General features: G+C 53.7%; 1 protein-coding gene and 1 long non-coding RNA gene across 2 annotated transcripts; one reads left to right on the top strand and one right to left on the bottom strand.

Moving 5' to 3' along the window:
• Positions 1–2,865: 2,865 nt before the first annotated feature.
• LOC136994803 (uncharacterized) lies at positions 2,866–18,613 on the top strand (the record flags this gene model as incomplete). The annotated part of the gene is made up of 5 exons (XM_067313931.1): positions 2,866–3,150; positions 3,571–3,857; positions 4,142–4,262; positions 10,078–10,162; positions 18,353–18,613. Coding segments are annotated over exons 1-5 (792 nt in total), but the record flags the coding sequence as incomplete, so codon positions are not given.
• On the bottom strand, positions 17,486–18,097 carry LOC136994848 (uncharacterized). Its single transcript, XR_010886686.1, has 2 exons — positions 17,826–18,097; positions 17,486–17,665 (listed from the first exon to the last, which is right to left on the bottom strand). It is a non-coding gene; the product is annotated as an uncharacterized lncRNA (long non-coding RNA).
• Positions 18,614–20,180: the final 1,567 nt, after the last annotated feature.

Genomic DNA, 20,180 nt, shown 5'->3' with positions numbered 1-20,180 from the left:
TCACCTCAACTTAGGAGCTTCATGCCCAAACTCTTCCATATGATCAATGGAGAGAGCCCAGCACCTTCAGGTCTTAAGGAAGGGCTAAATTCAGGGATTCATTGCAAGTCCTCTGGGAATCTTTTACTGGGAATGAGAAATCTTCAAATCAGTGTCCAAAATACGTGTATCGAGTCCTCCTCCAGATCTGCTCGCCTCCTTTCATCGACTGAATGGAAACCAAACACCTGGCCAAACCTAGAGTCAGTTAGTTGGTGAAATCAGAGGACCCCATCCTTCAAGCAAGCAGCCATATCCCAGGCTCAGCATCCCCTGGAAGGATGGGGCAACTCGTGCCCTTGGAGAGGGTCTGCATGGGAGATCGGTACGGGGGAGCTGGCGTGCTGTAAATCCTCACTGCAGCTCACCGCGTGGTGCCTTTGCAGAGCAGGCAAGCTCAGCAGCGCTGAGACATATCTATATGGGGACATTCATCAACATTAATCCAAATCAACTTTTAAAGTGGATTAGTTAGAGCACATGAGGCCCCTTTCCGGATACTTATTCAAAATTAGAGTTGGTTTAATTCAGTTTAGTTTAATTCGCAAAGCTAAACCGAATTAAGGCTGGCTGAATTTTGAATGAGAAGGTCCATGCACAGGTTTAATATAATTTAACTCGCCCACTTTAAATTCACACCTTTAGTTGATCTATATGCCACAGGGGAAGCCGCTTGGCAGGTAACCTCAAGGTAAAAATTACAGTGTCTCTTCTCCGTTAGGGTTTCGCTCTGATCTCTCTCAGCGAATCGCCCGTTCTCCGTCAGAGCCATATGCTCAGCTGCCAGCCTGCCACCCAGGTGAATTGTGGCCGCTCTGAGAGGTCTTTCATAACGCACTCGGCAGCGAGACGCGAGACCAAATGATATGCAAGGACAGGGCTGTGAGTGATGCAGCTACGCTCCAGGCTGAGTAACCCAGAAAATCTCTCTCGGTGCATCTGTGCCTGATGGTCCTCGAGACTGTCCATGCACCCTATGGGTCCCCGAGGGGAGAAGGTCCTACTGCTGATAAATGTGTTGTCTTGAGGGACTTTTAATCCGCCAGGGAAAGGCACAACGGGATGCACAGCCCTTGGGGTGGATTTTCCAGCCGGGATCAAAACTGGGAGCTGTCTGGAGAGGCTGGAGTCAAATGTGGGGTTGATGGGATGGCTGGTGATGGTCACTGTGGCTCTGCAGGGGTGAGCAGAGGATGCAAAGGCCCCAGAGATGGGTTTCCAGACACAGGCACCAGCCTTCCCCCAGGCCCCTCCCAGGGCTCATCCCAGATGCACTCGATGGCTCCATGGCCCCGTTCTGCTCCCCTGTCGTGTCCAGAGTGAGACCCTGGGAACCAGCCAGGCTTTTCCCTGCCTGACCTGGGAGTTTCACCCCACTTTGGTCTCCCACTCCGCAGATGATGGCGTAACTGTCAAAACACAAGTCTCTGGTGTAGACAGAATTACTCATTCTCAGCGCACCATTTCCATTAGGTGACTGTCTCGTGAGGCCCCGATTTCAGCAGGGTTCTTCTTAAGCCACATCATTTCACCACCCTCATTTACACCGTGATCCTCTGAACATTTTACCAGGGTTGTCAAATTTTGGAGCAAGCCACGGGGAGAAGCATTTTCCGGTCTCCTTTGCCACAGCAACCAGTGTCTCATGCAGCTACAGACACTGATCCACAGGAGGAGACGTGGCCATCAGCGGGGGGGGGAGTTGAACTGAACCCCTCCGGATACCAAGAGCAGGATGGGACCCCCCAATCCCCTGAGGAGATGATATCTAGGGCTGAGATCACCCTGGAATTTGGCTGCAAATGACCCCATCACATTGGGCACCAAGAGAGGAAATGCCTCCACAAAGGTTTTGTGGAGGTTTCTTGTCTTCTCTTTATTAATCACGGAAAGGAAAACAGGTCCTTTCCCCTCCCATAAATCTTGCAGTGGCGTCAGCTCTGTTTGTAAAGCCCTTGGCTCACGCCGTTTCCCTGCTCCGCTCCTTCAGCATCGGAGAATTAGGGGAGGAAAAACCGTCCTTCCCTGCATTCCTGCTTAGCAGCACTAAGCTCATGTGGAGTGTTAAGCACATGCTTAAAGTTATGCAAATGTTTCCGTGCTTCATCAAGCCCAGACATTAAAATCATAAGATTTGCTTTAAATTCCTGAGGCAAATTACCTGGTGCCCCTGGAGGGTCTTTGCCTCCATGATTTTGAGGATTTAGAGATGGGTTTTCTTCAGCTACAAGGAGGAGAAACTTCATCTTTTCAGGGAAAATTGAGACGCCTGTCCTCCCTCCCCTGTGTCTAGGCAGGATCTGGTGCTGCTATTGCAGGGTTCCTGATAACTTGTCAAGAAGCCCAAAATACTGAACTTAGGATGAGTTATCAACATTTTAAAATTAATCTAATCTAAGAGCCACCTCAACGTCTCCTCTAGCTTTGATGGACCATCTTTAGGTCTGTTTCATGGAAACCCAATGATCACCAGTCTAACCTCTCTCTTTTTGTTGTCAGTGGTGGAGATGCAAGGCCCTCGCTGGACTCAGAGGCCAGTCAAATATTTCTGATCACCTTGGTGCTCTTTCATATGACGCACATGACTCTGATCTCCATCCATCCAAGACCAAAAGAGACAGAGGAATGTCTGGGATTTGGAATTAGGGCTGGAGCTGGCATAGCTCCTTGCACAACCCAAGGTATCCTCCAAATAAGGTCAAAATATTACTGCTGTCTTCACTTCTTCTAAATGTCTTATTTCCATTAGTTGATGGACAGATATTGAAGTATCTCAGCAGAGGGATTTTAAATGGTTCTAATATGAACCACTCTCAAGGTAACCATTACTATCTCTTAAAAACATTTTATTACAAAGGCAAATGTATGTTTTAGCAATGCTCAGATGGCTACTTAACGTCATGTTTATCCTGGGCCAGAAGCTTCTCAAAATGAATGAGACTTTAAGATCCACGTTCCCCCTTTATTTAATGGACTTAAAGTTATTTAAATCATCAGCTTCTGTGGAAACATTTCACTTAAAACAGGGCAGCCTATTTCTCTCCATTAAAAATTCATTCACCACAAGTGGGGGATGAGTCTTTCCGGAAAGCCCCGATGGAGAACAAAAATGTCCACTCTAGGTCATGGCTGTGATTTGGCCATTTCCATGCAGAAACAAGCCACTCGTTGGCAGAACAGGCCCAAAATCTTCTGAGACGCAACGACATGGGTCATAATGTCCATCCCCCCCATTCGCCCTGACTGGGATGGGTGCTATCTGGGCTGGGGTGCCCAAGGCATGTGGTTAAATCCTTAGTCCCTTTTCCTTCTCCCATGGTCCCTCTTTAGAGCTGAACACCCTGACCCCCAAACCATGTCTCCCCATCTCCCTCCCAAGACACTCAGCCCCCACAGTCCCCCCCTAGGCTGGTGAGACGGTGGAGAGTTATTGACGGGGGACAGGCTGGTGGGACAGGCCACTGCTAGGTGTCACCACGGACCGCGGAGAAGGACCACGCTCACCTTGGAGAAGAGTCGGACAGTGAGGAGCAAAGCCAGGCAATGGAGTCAGCATTGCAGAGCCTGCAGCAGTGTCAGATCCTGCTCCTGTGGTTGGGTTTTGCAGGTGCTGAGAACTGGGATACTAAGGTGGGACTGGAGAAAAAATTCCCTGACAACACGCGCAACCAGCTGCTGCGAGGACACAAGAGCTGTGATGGACTCACCATCGCCAGTGACTACTGTATCTAAACACCTTGCTCTCAAATGTGTCCCCTGGCCCAGACGGGAGAAAGCCTGCAGCAGAAATACGAACTTTACCCTCACAATTATCCCTTTGATTTCCTTTTAACTCATAAAATTAACAGCTGGCCCCCCCAGTAATTCACAAAGCCCACCCAAACCTGCTGACGCAAACACACTGAAGCTCTGCTTAGCAAACCAGCTTTCGGTGACTTTTTATTCTCCTTGCAATATTCATGCGTGCGCAGTGCAAATGTAAATACATCCAGGCTGTCCCTCTTTGATTCATGCTTTGGCTTCCAATCCCACGTGCTTCCCTCGTATGCAATAAATCTCCTTACGGTAACTCCACCTGAATTGTTCTTTGTGTGTTTCTCAGATCCAGAAGAGGAACTGCATCTCTGTGGCAACGGCAGACCCGCTTGCTGCACACCGGCACAATATTTCCAAACGCACGCACAGATTGGTGTTGTCTTCGGTGGGAATGCAGATGTCACCAGGTTGGATCGGATCACCTCCTGGCTAGTCCGGCGTATCCGGCGCAGGAGGTTCAGAAAAAGGAAAAAAGCTCTTTCCAGGGACTCCGTGTGTTATAAACTGCAGATCCTGCTGTCCCACCTTGCTCTTGGCTGGTAGAAGGGACGCAGTCAGGGCAGTGTTGGAGCAGGGTCAGATGTCATTGTCCCTTTGCCATCAGTCTGGTTGTTGTCTTGAGTCATTTTGGTTGTCCAGAAGACGGGGTCCCACCTAACCAGCTTCTCAAGGTTTCCCAAAAGTTAATGGAGAGGGTTAGCACATCCAGAGCTCGATTCCTTCCACCGGAGAACAGTGGCTAAGGCAGACCCAGTGCATCATGCTTGGGAATCCCGATCTTGTTGAGAATAACAAAGCTCTAAAGGCAGGTGAGAGTCATCTCACCCCACCGGGACCACTGAGGAGCCAGGTCTTGGCCTAAACCGGTCCTCAGGGCTTGCTTGGCTGCGGGGGGCGGGGGTGGAGGAGCATCTTGGGGTGCTTTGGCCCATCCTCGGGTGGGCTCAGGAGAAAAATGGGTTGACTTGCTCCCTGGACACAGTGATCTCTCGGCATAAGGCTTGAAGTCCTCTTGTCCAGAGGGCAAAGAGGTGAGCAAATCCCCCTGGAAGCTACTCCGTTCTCCCTAAAGCACTGGAACAGGTTGCCCAGAGAGGTTGTGGAGTCTTTATGCTTGGAGATATTCAAAAGCCGTCTGGACACGGTCCTGGGCAACCTGCTCTAGGTGACCCTGTTTGAGCAGGGGGCTTGGACTAGATGGTCTCCAGAGGTCCCTTCCAACCTCAACCATTCTGTGATTCTGTAAAAACGGGACAGCCAGGGACAAGGGTGGTGCGATCCCAGCAAGGGACCGGCTTGGCCCCTTTGACTTCGCCCTGGAGCGGAGCAGGAGTCCGCGGAGCCAGCTGCCGCCCCTCGGCCGAGCTCTCAACTCCTGCCACGAGTTGGACGGCCTCGCATTCAGCTCCCCGGAGACCTGTTCGCTCCCTGACACGGGACGTTTCACATACCAGAACTTTCCCTCTAATTCGCTAAGATAACACTGAGCAAAGCCTCGATGGAAAATGCTCCAGCTGGATCGGGCTGAGATCACAGTTCAGGCCAGATTCCAGGGGAAGGTTATTTTTTCCCCCACTCGCCTTAATCTTGAAGAAAAGGAGTGAAACACGCATGTGCTTCCAGGGAGAGCAAGAAAGATTGGAGACAATTACAGAGCCCGGCACAGAGCCTTCCACATCTTTCATTATATCTGTAAAATTAAAACATGCGGAGCGAATGTCGAAAATTTGCTGGCTAATAACAGAAGTAAAAAGTTGTTAATCAGGCACGTGACCCTATAAAATAAAGGGAATAATTGAAAAGATATCTAATTTATCTATTGAATGCCTCCAACGCTCTCTTTATCACTTAGATGGACAGAATATAATTGGTATGGTGAAAGCCATCAATCTTAGGAAGTGGGCTTTCTGTACAAGATACAACTATTACTGTCATATTATGACACCATAATATCAAGATCAATGACATTTTAAATGCACTCCAGTTATGGGCAATTGGTGACAATAAAAACAGTGACAAATTGATGAAACAAGCGCCAAATGATCTGGTGTCTAAAATAAACCATAAATAATCTTCTTAAAAAATATATATCCACCAAATTCACAGTCATCTGGGGTGGGGGACGTATGACTCCTTCGACTGATCAATTTAGCCAGAGTGTGTTTTCGAGTGCTGGATTATCCGATGGACTGCGATTTTCTTGAAGGGGCAACTTTCTGATTTGATTTAGGGGTCATTCCCATGCAGTTTAATAATGTTATCGTTAGCATAATTGTTGCCATAAAAAGAAAGGTTATCATTTAGAAACGAAAGTTCCTCTCAGCTGAAGAGTCAACATGATTACACAGTAAACACCAATGCATTTTTTAAATATTATGGCACGAGGACAGCACTATTCCCCCGTGGTGTCCATGGCCCTTAAATAAAAATAATAACAACAACAGCAATAACATTTGGATCTTTACAGAGCTTTCTGCTTGCAAACCTGGCCGTGCTCCTGAAGTAGCATCTTCTTGCTATTAACAGAGGGGGAAAACTGGGGGGTAAGAGCGTGACATTTTGGCCGTCGCTTGGATTTGGCAATCTCTTGGGCCAAATGAGCTGAAATCCTGGCTTCTTCCCCAAGAATTAGGCTGCAAAATCCCTTTGGCAGCAATCCCTGGGTCCTGGGGTCTGTCCCAGCTGTAGGGGGGCTGGAAAACCCGACCCCGATCGGTGCCACCTCCATAAACCCAGCCTGATCCCCATCGGCTGGTGCGCTGGCTTGAGCGGGAATAAAAGAGCCCTGAGGACAACCGTGAGAAAGGAGAACAGATCCTATAGGCATGGATCCTATAGGAACAGATCCTATAGGAATGGATCCTGTAGGAACAGATAGTATGGGAAGAGAACCCATAGGAATGGATCTTACAGGAACAGATCATATAGGAATAGATCCCATAGGAACGGACCCTATAGGAACAGATTGTATAGGAATTGATCCTACAGGAATGGATCATATAGGAATAGATCCCATAGGAACAGATCCTATAGGAACAGATCATGTAGGACTAGATTGTATAGAAATAGATCATATAGGAATGGATTCTACAGGAAGAGATCGTATAGGAAGAGTTTGTACAGGAATAGGTCCCATAGGAATGGATCCTATAGGAATGATTATATAGGAATGGATTGTATAGGAATGGATCCTATAGGAATGATTAAATAGGAATAGATTATATAGGAATGGATCCTATAGGACTTGATCCTATGGGAAGAAGCTCTGCAGCAAGCAGGGGGGAGAGGAGCTCCTGACTTTAGAGAACAAAGTTGGCTCGGGAAGGTGGAGGATGAACTGGGATATGGAAGAAACGGGACCTGGAGCCCCCTGGCTGCCTGGCGGCTGCGGGTCCGCTCCCACCACCATCCTGTCCGGCCCCACAGCTGGCGAGAGACGACGGGCAGAAATCGCACCTCATTCGGCCGCACCAAGTCTAAACAAGCTGTCGGCGCTCCCACCGGAAGCGGTGGCAGGAGCTGGCCCCTCGCCTCGCCGCGTGAGCCGCTCTCGTCCAGCACTGTGCCTCCCGGCTGAGCTGAGCACCATCCCAGTTCGATGCCTGGAATTGAGCCCAGGGGTGTCACCGGCGGCTTTGGGACCACGATGGTCAGGTGGAGCCGCCTCCGTTAGGGATGCTGAGGTCAGGATGCTGCCGTCATCCCCTTCCTGAATCAGCGACAAGGTGGAAGCAGCCCTGGTGTCCCCAGCCACCTCCTTCCCACTCTGTCCTTGCCCCATCCAGCCCTTATCCCTCCCTGAGCCCTGAAAACCACCCACAAGATAACCAGCATCCCCCAAACATCTCGGAGGCTTTGACATCCTCCAGTTGCTTGTCTGTCAGGGCTGGGAGGTGGCAGAAAGTCCTTTGTCCACGGGGGTGGACACAACCACCTGATTTCCAAAACTTCTCTGAACAAACAATATTTTACATCCTTCGAGGCTGTTTGAGCGGCACTTATTGAATTTGGCTCCAAACAGCTGCCTCTGATGTGCTTTCGAGTCCCTTCTTGCTCCATCTTCTTGATGGATATGAAACCTGAAGGAAAGTTGAGGAGTGCGAAAGTTTGACGGATCCTTTATGGGCCCAAAGTCATTTGCTGGAAGGCATTAATGGATTTTCCTTGCTAGCCATAGCACTGCCATGAAAAGGGCAGGGAACAGCAGCTTCTTGCGACTCGCTACCTGCTAATGAGGAAAGACTTTCTCGGAGAGCAACAGGGATTGCTTTGCTCTCGATAAGGAAGAGGGATGGGTAAGAAACTCGCTTTATCTCCATGACTTCTCAGCTCCGGCCCCTTCACCAGCAAGGCCAAAGGACGAGTCCGTACAGTGTCACTTGGATCCAGCAACACCTCTATCCAGCACAGAAAATAATCAGGGATTCCTGCGTATGCAGGGACACGTGCAAATCTGATGGGACACAGGGAAAAGTTTTCATCTTCAAGTCTTTTAGAAGTCCTAAACCCATTTTAGGCATTGAAGGCACCTGAAATCCAGCCCGCAGGTGACGCTGACCCTTTAAAGCCCCTATTTTGGGAGAGCCCCAGTTATTTGGGGAGCAGGTCAAGCCCAGAAGAAATCATGAACTGGAGATGATGAATGGGGGTTTCACCATGGTCTGGGTGAGGTGTCGGTTGGGACAGGGCTGGGGCTGGATGCTGCTGTCTGAAGGTGGGACATTGAGGGAACAATTTGGGGACCAAGATAGGGGCGTCCCTGGCCAAGTTGGGCACCTTGAGAAGAGACATGGGTGCCTACAAGGAGGGTTCATCTGTTGCACACGTACGTTTCTCCAAGGGGACAGCTCAGCCCCCAGAGCTGCCGGTCTCTCCAGAGGCTACACACTGGCTCCAACCTGACTCTCAGATATGGAGGATCCTGTATTTCCGCTCATGAGCATTTTCCCCCTCTGGTTTTGCAAGGTGGGTGCCAGGACATGAAGGCACCACAACCACCAACATGGAAATAGCAATTCCCCCTCCCCGGTTTCTCCGTTTTGGGATGTCAGGCCAGGGCAGGCTCGTTGTTACCGAGAGGTTGGGCTGGGAGTTTGCTGATCTTGCTGTTTTTTAGGGAGATGCCGAGATGCTGAACTCACCAGGGAGCTTTGGAGGCTTAGTCACGGCTTCAGATGCCTTAATAAGGCCTTGGAGCCGGGGAGCTGGCCCGGCGGGGAGCTCAGCTGGGAGGAAGCCAGGGAACAATTTGGCACCTCCCGCATCCAGGCAACCTTGGAAAATGATGTCCAAGGACCGGCAGCTCCTTGTGAACCCCCCCGATGGGATGGCTCCCCACGGGCAACCCCTGGTCTGGCCACGGTGGGCTGCCACCTCGCACTCCTCAGCACGCTACGCTGGCTCCGGAGGAGATCCTTGAGGCGTGCCAAGCCTCTGAGCCCCGGCCAACAGCTGCCCTTGGAAAAAAGAAAAAAGGCAAGAAAAGAAGGAAAAGGGGCCAGTGCAACATTCGCAACCCGTCGCCGACATGTCGGGTCCTCCCACATCACAGGGCTGGCTCCCGGCCCGGAGAACCCACACTTCAATCCCAGCCCCAGATGGGTTGAAGGTCCCCGGGTCCCACGACCCATGGCTGCTAGAAATGGGACGTTCCCGCCGAGGAACTGAGTCATGGCTGAGCTTTGGGGGTTGTAATGAAGAACAGCTGAGGGCACTGGAGAAAAGAGCACGGCGAGATTGTTTTCTGAGGCCTCGAAGAAAGAAAGAGGGAGAGAAGGAGAGGAAGAAAGGGAGAAAGATGGAAAAAGACAGACAGGGAGACAGAGAAATAGGGAAAAAGAGAGACAGAGAGAAAGAGAAAAAAGAAAGAAAAACAGAGAGGGAGAAAGAAAGGAAGGAAGAAAGAAAAGAAGGAAGGAAGAAAGAAAAGGAGAGAAAGAAAGAAGGAGAGAAAAAGAAAGGAAGAAAGAAAAAGGAAGGAAGGAAAAGAAAGGAAGAAGGAAAGGAAGGAAAAGGAAAGAAGAAAGGAAAAGAAAGAAAGAAAAAAGCAAACAAGCAAGAGGGACAGAAAGAAAGAAAAAAGAAAGAGAAGGAAGGAAGGTTGCTACAATGTTTAGAAATAAGAGAAAAATCTCGCTTTTATAGTAATTTCAGGAAAAATCTTTTTGTTTCCTCCCCTCCTTTTTAGGGGATCTTAATTACGTGTTTTTTTTCCCCCTCCAGGAACAACAGAGAGGAACGAAAGTTGGTGCTGGAGGTTGCTCAGGGCTCTGACGGCCGGGAGCAGTGGGCACCCATGAGGGCCAGGGTGGGGGTCCTGCACCAGATGGGGTCCCGACTTGCGTGGGGGGATCCGCAGGGGATGTATTAGCCCTTTTCCCATCCTCTTCCTCCTCTGGGATGAAGCTTTGCACTCCCTCCCTGCAGATTCCCCGCTGTCCTGGAGATCGGAGCAAGGAAGCAGCTGGCCGGGTGGGATTTGGTGCTCCTCTCCCTGGGGACACCTTTCGCTGGCACGGCGAGGCTCGTCAGGGCTGATTTGGGATGACGGAGGATTTAATTTGATAGGAGATGCAAGGGTGCAACCCCCCTGCAGCTGCATCTCCTCCAAAGTGTCACCCAGACCCTTCCACCTAGCAGCCGTGACCACACTGTGGTGGCCTGACCCAAAACCACGTGGGGCGGAAATTCATCTCCTGAGTAAAACGGCCCCGGACAGAGATATTCCCACCAGTGCTGGGGTCCATGCTGGTGTCGCACAGGGTGCCCAGCACCATCTGAGATGCCCCTGGTACCTGCCTGGCCTCCAGGATGGGCTCCCCGTTGGTTGCTCACATCTGCCAGCTTTGTGCAGATGTTTGAAGCCGTGGGACATCTCTGATGGTGCTGGGACCTTCTGGGCACCCATGGAGTCTATGGTGTCAGCCAGGTCTCCGTTGGGTCCAAGAGGAGCCTGACACCTATGTGTGCATCTCCAGACACCTGCACCAAGGCATCAATCTGGAGACCTCCACAAAGACTTGGCCAACGGAGGAGGGTGGCAGAAGCACAGCAGGACTCAGCAGTTGTGTGGCCAAGCGAGAAAGGGAAGAAACACGTTATTTCCCCAAAGAAAACTTCTCTTTTGTTTCATGCTGCACCCAAAGAAGGTCAATTCTCCTCCAGCTGGGTCAGGAGATGTGCTCGGCAGCTTCCTCTGCCCTGCTGAGCCCCAAAACGAGCCCATTCCAAAGGTGACCTTGGGCGGGACGATTGCCACATCTTGGGGACATGGCCCTGGAGAACCGGGACAGTGCCATTCTTTTGGCCGGCTTAAAAAAAAAAGTGGAGCAAACCCCAGAAAAGTGAGTCACGAGTTCGTGAACACAGATCTGGAAAACGAGCCCGATGGGACGCCAACAAAGAGAACAGCCTCCCAGCTGCGGGGTTTCGAGCAGATAAACGAACTCGTTCTGTTCGGACATGAACTTGTTTCTCATATTTTATATTTGATAATGGACTAAAAAAAAAGAAAAATCATCCAACAGTGCAATGAAAAATCACCCAGAAATGGAAACCACCGCCAGCCTCGGCCCAGCTAGTCCCTCTGTCCAGATTCTTTCCAAATGAATTCGCACCAGAACTGTTTGGGCTTTTCAACAAATCATTTCCCTGGCGGCTCCACGCGTTGCTGCCAACCGCCCGTGGTCCTTGGCCCCTCTGTCCCAGCCCACGCAGATGTTAATGCAGCCACCGTGTTTCAGCTTAAAAGTATGAGGCGGGGGGGACATATCTCACGCATGAATTGCACGGTGCAGATGTGACAGCTGGAAAGTGGCCCCAGGACCAGGTCTGATGGCGCGGAAGAGGGTCCTCAGCTGTGGCAGGTGAGGAGGCATCTCTGGAGGCCTCCAAGGACCTTCTCCCCCATCCCCAACCTTCTCCCCTCATCCTCCCTGCGGGCCCCAAAAAGCAGCCGCTGCCCCATGAGACCTCCCTGCAGGGCCCCGAGCCATGGGGGCACGCGGGCTCCCCCGTTGGGGGGAATTTGGCTTATTTTGGGACAAAGCGGAGCAAAGTCAGCACCTGACTGGCAAACTGTGCTAAAGCAGGGCTAGCTCCCGAACGATGCTGACTTTCTGATGACATGGGCTTGGATCCGGTTCCCGAGGGAAACTGAGGCAGGAAAATCCCTGATTGCAACCAGCTGGGAGGAGATAACACCCGGAAGGAGCCTTTCTTGCATGCTCTGCTTCCTATCCCCCAGTTCCGAGCGAAAGCAGGAAAGCAGAGGCTCTTCAGCTCGACTTGATTTGGAGTCCATCTCCCTCCGGAAAGTCCTTCCCTCGCTGGCATCCGCAACGGCCATCCGTAATGTACGACTCCGGGCGAGGCGAAACACCCACTTAATTAAACGCCGGGAGACAGAGTGCCTGGGATGGAGGCGCACCCGGCTTCAGGCGCAGCCGCCTCTCCTCGGAGGCATTGCTCATGCCCGCGATGATAGTAAACGGCTTTAATATTGAAATATGTGCCATTTAGGAAACTCGAGCCATCTCCGTACAAAAAATAAAACAACTTTTAGCTTGATGAAAGATACCCGGAGTAAATACATTAATAGGAGGTAATTGAAAACTCATGGGTAATCTTTAAGCAATCATGAACTTCATCCGTCGGGCTGTTTGGGCGTATATACTGCTCCGGCCGACACGACGCGGCTCGCTACAGCTTTTACAAATCACGGCCCGGGTGTTTTATGGCGCCGGGTCTCCAAGTGGAACGGCGGTGTCATATTTAGATTTCTAATTATATTTCGAGATGCTTCGCTGGCTTTTCCCGCCGCGCAGCCACGGCGGCACGCGGGCTCTGAACAAAAGGGGAGACTGTGGCGAGGAGCAAACCGGTCGTGAGCCATAAAAGAGAGAGAGGACAAGGTAGCACCTAATGGAAAAGATAAAGATGTTCCCTTTCTTCTTCCCGGGCTGGCTGATATTAATATGACAGGAGTCTGTCTGCTCCCGTAAATGGACGGATGATAAGACTGCAGTATATATATTTTTTTTTTCCGCTGCTGCTTTGCAATTTGCTTTCCGTCTCCCGGCAGATGCCGGCCCTAAGCAATGATCCGTGTGATAAAACTTATGTTCAGATGTCCTCGTCGCCTCCATCCTCAGTCAGCAAAGTAGCCAAGCATCCCATGTACTCATCCTCGGGATACACCCGCGTGTGCGTCACCCCGGGGTGCTTATGGGGCAGGGCAACCAGGTAGTCCATGAGCACGGGCCGACCTCCAAGCTCTCCATCCGTGGGGCTCCTCCCCGGTGGGTGCTGTGCGTGGGTTCAGGGGGTGATTGCACCAGGATTTAACTTGCCCTTGTTCTTCCTCTTCCTTGAGCTAAATGACCATTGCTGGAGAAAGGATGGATGCCGGCTCGGCGCATCCATCCGTCCGTCCCCGTCTTTCCATCACCGCCTCAGCTGACCGGTGGGAAAAAATTCATGCTGCTAACGCAGGTATAAATCTCCTCCTGCCCCGAAGAGCGGAGCTGCCCCGCTCCAGCCAGGAGCAGACCCGAGCGGACAGGCTTGCCCCCGGCAGTGATTTCCAGCTCCTACCGCCGGCCGACGTCTGGCCCCGCTTCTCCGCCGGGGCCCTGGCTTGGCAGAGACTCGCTCATCCCGACGGGGAGCGGGACATAAATCCAGAGGTCGCGGCTCGCGCCCGTTAACAAGCCGCGCTGCTTGTAGGCGATTGCCGGGAATTCTTTATAAGGCTTTTGCAGATAAATGGACCGCTCGCGGCCATAAATACGCCGAGCCGCCGCCTGCCGCCGCCGGCGCTTTGCCTGCACCGGAGCTTTTCCCACCGCCAGGAGCGAGGGTTATGACAGCGGTCCCAACCGCTGCAAAATGCCCCCAGTCGGGGGGCCGACGTCTGCCCGGAGGTGCCGGCGGTGCCCAAAATACACCTCAAAAATACGATGCATCGTGGGTACCGGCTTGCCGGCATCCCTTCGGAGTGGTACCGGCTCCTTCCCCAAATATTGCCCCGGCGCTCCGTGGTTTTTCCCGTGAGCTCCAGGATGGGGTCCCTCAACTTTTAAGAAGCAGCGACTGCTGCAGCACTGTGCCTTTCCCCGTCATTCCCAGTGGTGCTGGTGGAAGATTCCCTGTGTTTTCCCATCCTTGAGGCTCCTGGCAGCATCCGAACCAACACCAGCAGTGCTTCCTTGAGCCAGAATTTGAGATCGGATGGAGACCGGACAGAGCAACGTGACCAGATGCTGCATGTCTGGCTCCCACCACCATCCCGCGAGCACCAAGCGAGGAATAATTTCAGCCTGGGCTTAATGTAACCCTGGCTCTGACGGTAACAGCAGGCCGGATTTTCCCTTCCCATTGGGTTTTCCCATTTTTTCCGCGCACCTGCCCAGGGGTTTCATTCGGTTTTAAGTGCCAAGGCTCGCTGCTGCCCCGAGCCTGGCACTTCCCAGCACCGACACGGAGAGGAAAGCTTTGATTTGTGCCTATTCCCAACTCCAGGACCTGGGGCTTGGGAATGGGGAGAAAAAAGAGAATAACAGAGCAAAAAGGACCAGAAACAACCCTGAAACCTCCCGCGGATGCTACGAGAGCCGCAAAACCCCGCGAGCCGGCGCAGTTCTCGCGGCAAAGGGAAGAGGGAAGGGGAGGGATGCCAAAACCCCCCCTCCAGCAGCGGACGGATGCAGACGATTTCCAGCCCCGCCGGTCGCCCCTTTCCGACGGCAAACAAATAAATAAGCAAGCGAGAGAAAGCCCGAGCTGACGGATGGCCCCGGAGGGAGCGCGGACCGCGCCGGGCAGCCGCGGGAGCACAAAGGGGATATTCTCGCCCGCTGCGAAACGCATTCCCGGGGCCGGCCCCGTGCTCCGGCTCCTTGTATAAATACTGGGAATTTATGGCGGTTTTCCCCCCGCCCCACGACCCCGTGGACGGTATTTGGCCGCGGGAGATGGGGGCAGGCCGCATCTTTGGCCGCTCCGGTGGGAAGGGTGAATCCGAGTTTACCGCGCTTTGCCCGGATGCTCCTCGGAGCGAGGGGCCGAGGGCGGCGTGCGGCACCGCCGCATTCCTGCCGCTTGCACCGCTCCGAGAAATAAATGAAGACGACAAGGGAGGAGGGAAAAATATAATAATTCTTCGGTGGAGTTGGAAGCCGGCCCGTGTTCAACCCCAGGGGTCGGTGTCCGGGCTTGTTCCGCCGGAGACGTTGCAAAAAGCTGCACGGGAAATAAAGGGAAGAGGCATTCGAGGGAGCACCGGGAAGGCGCGTGCAGGGGGTTCCCCCGTTAATTTGACCGGGTGATGCCTTGTTGTGAAAAAAAAAGAAAAGGAAAGGTCCAATCCCGGGAAAAACGCCGAGCCGGCTCCATCTCCCGGGCTGGATGTCTTCCCGTCGAGCGGGAAAAGCCACCAGGGAAAGCGGCTGCTGCTTTCGCTCTGAAATCGCGGTTTAGCTCCGTGCCGATCCAGCATGGAGCAGGGATTTTTTTCCCCCCTCTCCCATCTAGGGGTTTTAAACCCACCCCCGTGTGTCCGGCATGGCTCGGACAGATGTGCGGACGCATAAAACGGGTGTGAGGCCACCGCTGGTGGCGCCCAGCCGGCCTCCGGCAGACGGGTTGCGCCTGCAAGGATCCGCTAAGTCAAACGCTCGAAATTTGGGGAAAAGAGGCAATTTTGGAAAGGGCATTTCGTGCTCGGGAGCAGCCCGAGCCACTCGCACGCAGCCAAGTCCCCGGCGCTGCAAGGACCTTTCGCCTTTTCTCTCCAGGATCCGGCTTTTTATTTCTGCCGGTGACACACTTTGGTATCCGAAAGGATGCTCAGCTCCCAAGGACGTCCGAGCGTGCAAAGGCGACCCGTGGGAAAAACCTGCGGCCGGTTCCCACGCCGGTCCGGAGGGACGCAGAGGCCCCGAACGCTGGCGCTCTCCGGATAATGCCGGCTGAAAACTCGTTAAAACCCGGCTTCTCACCGGAAAAAGCACCGGGAACGGAGCGGCAATCGCCGGCTGCCGATACGGCAGTGGTTGCTGCAACGGGGCCGGCAACTCGTTAGGCTCATTAGCGAATGGGCAGGGAAAGAGGGAGCAGGGACTGATGCTGCAGCGGGGAAAAATTAAGGCAGACGTTAGGCGCAACTTCATCCCCGGAAGAACCGTTTCAGCCGGAGGAACAGGCGGCTGAAAGCTGTTCGGGGGGGAGATACACCCGCCAGGAGACCCATTTGTCGAGGATGGTTTAGGACTAATGAAGTTGTCCCGAAATCCAGCAGTGGCCCCCGCGATGCCTCCCCCCCGGGGAGGGACGGAGAGACTGGTGGTCCCGGGCGGGGGGGGGGGAGATTTCCACCCCAAATTTCCCACAATGTTGGGAAAAACCATCCTTTATGGGGGGGGGCAAACACTTTGGGGCAACTTAGTGCAAAACCCAGAAATATCCTGCTGGGGAAAAAACCCTCTTTGCCTTTTTCCTTTCTGCAAAAGTCCCTGCCAAGCGCGTTTCCATCCATTTTTGGCAGATAATCCCTGGTTTTGGGGAGTTTCTCGGGGCGCCGCTTCGCCGGAGAGCGGCTGCCCCTGTTTGCTGCCGGCATCCGTCTCCGAGGACGGAGATGCCGCAGCGTCCCTGGGTCCCGCTCCGGAGTTTGGCCGCCCTCGTGGCGCAGAAACACCACTATCTTCCAACACGCCCTGAGCAGGGGGTTTATATTGTAAAGCGAATTTTTCCAGGTGGAAAAATACCCGTTTCCCACAGATTTTATTCTAGGGGGAGAAAGGGGAAGAGTAATTCATTTATTTTAGGAACTGCAGCCCCAAACTGGGAATCCCTCGGCGCAAGTTTTGCACCTGAAAGCCATCGAGCGGCATCAAGGCGACGTTTCGGACCCCGCTTAAAAAATTGCTGGAAGTGGGGGCGAGCGGAAAACGGAGATTTTCCCGCTAAAATTGCCGCGGGCGTTATCTATATATCTATATTATGGCTATTTATCTATTGATTATCGTGGCCGAACCCTTCTCCTAAAGAGCCTGGCGCCAAGCGACCGGAGTTGATGCGAAGGGAGCGGATGCGGGAGCACCGGGATGGAGGAGGGAACGGGACGCTGCGGTCGCTCGCTCGACGCTTTGGGCGCAGGAGGCGACCGGCTTCGAGGCGTCGCGGCTGCAAAAAGCCAAACAGGGATTTTTCACTCCCGGTGGCTTGGGAATCTGCAATTTGTGGCTGTTTTTTCCCCCTTTTTTAAATGAAAAGAGCTTTTTTTGCACGGCGCGGGTGCAGCCGGAGCCAGGCCGGGGACCACCTGCCTCCATCCTGCTCCCCCGGCAAGGACGAGCATCCTCCGGGCACGGCGCGGTGGCTGCTCGGGGCCCCGCGGTGGGTTTTTATATGTTTCTATGTGTTTTTAACCTTTTTCTCCGTTTATTAAGAATTGCAAGAAGCGGGGAGCAGCCCGGATCGTTTCGTCTCGAGTTTTGAGCAATTCGACGCTTCTTCCCCCGGAACGTTTGGAAACGCGAGTTGAGGTTGAAACGTTCAGATTTGGGATTGGGTGGCAGGAGGGGGAAAAAAGGGGATTTTGGGGGAAAAATGAATGCAACAAAACCGATGCGAGTTGGCAAAGTGCTCCAGCGTGCCGGAGCCTGCAGGAAATATTTTATTAGAGCCACGAGTGACGGCCGAGCCCCTAAAAACGCACGTGACGGGGTGGGGGCGACTCACGTGGGCTCGGTGGCTTTTGCGCCGAGGTTTCCCATGCGCGGGAGCCGGCTCGCGGCGGTGCATTTTCCTGGGGAAAAAAAAAACGGGGGGAAAAGGGATAAAAAAAGCCCTTTTTTTTTTTTGCCTCGCCAGATGCTTTTGCAGCCCCAAACTGAGCCGGAAAAGTTTTCCTCATGCAAAGGAGGGTGGCAGGGGAGAGGAGAGGGGACGGCATCAGCGAGACTTACGGACCGTCGTGGAAAAATGGGCTTTCCCGACTTTTCCGTAGCCTCCCCTTCGCAGATGCCGGTTGCAGGCTCACGCGGCTCCATGTTCCTCGCCGTCAGATGACAGCGGGCGCCGAGAGCGACGGGGCGTTAAATGAGCAGGAATTGGGGGAAACGGCCCCAAACTGGGCACTTGCTCGCGCGGAGGTGTTTTCTAGGCGAGGGGGGGGGAAGGGAGGTGGGCAGAGGTTGCTGCCCTCCGTTCCCGCATTCCCCCTCTCCCCCGGCGCGGGGACGGAGGTGATGCCCAGGGGCAGCCGGCCTGGAGGAGGTGGGGGGGGGGGAGAAATTGGGGGGGGGGAACCAAAAGTCTGGGGAGGGGAGAGAAAGAGAGGAAGAGAGAAAAAGAAAAAGTGAGGAAAGAGAAAGAGAAAGAGAAAAAGGAAGGGAAAGAGGGAAGGAGGGAAGGAGGGAGAAAGAGGAGAAAGAAAAAGAGAGAGAAGGAGAAAGAAAAAGAGAGAAAGAGAAAGAAAGAGAAAGAGAAAGAAAGAAAAAGGGAGAAAAGAGAAAGAAAAAGGGAAAGAGAGAGAGAAAGAGGGAAAAAGGGAGAAAGAGAGAGAAAGAGAAAAAGAAGGGGGAAAAGGGAAAGAGGGAAAAAGGGAGAAAGAGAAAAAGAGAAAGAAAAAAGAAGGAGAAAAAGAAAAGGAAAGAGAGAGGGAAAGAGGGAAAAGAAAGGGAGAAAGAGGGAAAAAGAGAAAGAGAGAGAAAGAGAAGGAGAAAAAAGAAGGATAAAAAGACAGGGAAAGAGAGAGAGGGAAAGAGGGAAAAAGAGAGGGAGAAAGAGGGAGAAGGAGAAAGAGAGAGAAAGAGAAAGACGGAGAAAGAAAGAAAAAGAAAGAGAGAAAAGAGAAAGCGAAAAAGAAAGGGAAAGAGGGGGAGAAAGAGGGGAAAAAGGGCAGGAAGAACGAGAGGAAGAGGAAGGAAGAGGAAGAGGAAGGCAGAGGGAAGCAGCGGGACCCGGCGCCGCGGGCGCAGCTCCCCGACGGGGCGGACGCGCTGCCCGGGCCGGGCCGGGCCGGGCCGGGGGGGGATCGCGGGGTCGCGGGGGGGGTCGCGGGTCCCGGGGGGGGGTCGGGTGCCTGGGGGGGGGTTGCTTTTTTTTTTTTGCTTTTTTTCCTCTTTTTTTGCCCCCCCCCCCCCCCAATCTGCCCCTCCACAGCCCGGCGGGATCCCCCGGATGGGGAGGTCTGGGGGGGGGAGGAGAGGGAAACGGGGCTGAGCCCCCCCGAAATGGTGCTGAGCCCCCCTAGGACACAGCTGAGCCCCCTGGGACGGGGCTGAGCCCCCTGGAACCGGGGCTGAGTCCCCCCGGGATGGTGCTGAGCCCCCCCGGGATGGTGTTGAGCCCCCCGAAATGGTGCTGAGCCCCCCAGGACGGTGCTGAGCCCCCCGGGATGGGGCTGAGACCCCCCGGAATGGTGCTGAGCCCCCCTAGGACACGGCTGTGTCCCCCGGGATGGTGCTGAGCCCCCCAGTACGGTGCTAAGCCCCCCGGGACCTGGCTGAGCCCCCCCGGGATGGCGCTGAGCCCCCTGGAACCGTGTCTGAGCCCCCCTGGGATGATCCCGAGCACCCCCAGGATGGTGCTGAGCCCCCCGGGATGGTGCTGAGCCCCCTGGAACTGGGTCTGAGCCCCCCCGAGATGGTGCTGAGCCCCCCTAGGACAGGGCTGAACCCCCCCGGCATGGTTCTGAACCCCCCCGGGATGGTGCTGAGCCCCCCGGATGGTGCTGAGCTCCCCGGACCCATGCGAACCGGGAGGCGACGGGGATAATAATTGCTAATCATTAATTACCATTAATAACCTCCCCCCCCGGGGGGCTGCGGCGCGGGGGGCTGCACGTAGGGCCGGGGCCTATAGGCGCCTACGCGGGGACGCGCGGAGCTGTGCGAGGCCGGTGCCCGGACACCCGCTCCGTGCCGCGGCCGATGGGATGTAGGGGTGTGTATGGACACGTATACGGTCCTGTTCCTATAGCCGTGCACGCAGATGGGATGTATGGGGTGCATATAGACATGTATACGGTCCTGTTCCTATAGCTGTGCATGCAGACAGGATGCATGGGGTGCGTATAGACACGTATATGGTCCTGTTCCTATAGCCGTGCACGCAGATGGGATGTATGGGGTGCATATAGACATGTATATGGTCCTGTTCCTATAGCCGTGTGCACAGATGGGATGTAGGGGGTGTGTATGGACACGTATATGGTCCTGTTCCTATAGCTGTGCATGCAGACAGGATGTATGGGGTGCGTATAGACACATATACGGTCCTGTTCCTATAGCCGTGCACGCAGATGGGATGTATGGGGT

This window comes from Apteryx mantelli, chromosome 33 (genome assembly GCF_036417845.1).
Source record: "Apteryx mantelli isolate bAptMan1 chromosome 33, bAptMan1.hap1, whole genome shotgun sequence".
NCBI classification, from domain to species: domain Eukaryota; kingdom Metazoa; phylum Chordata; class Aves; order Apterygiformes; family Apterygidae; genus Apteryx; species Apteryx mantelli.
This window is presented reverse-complemented; position numbering and strand designations above follow the sequence as displayed.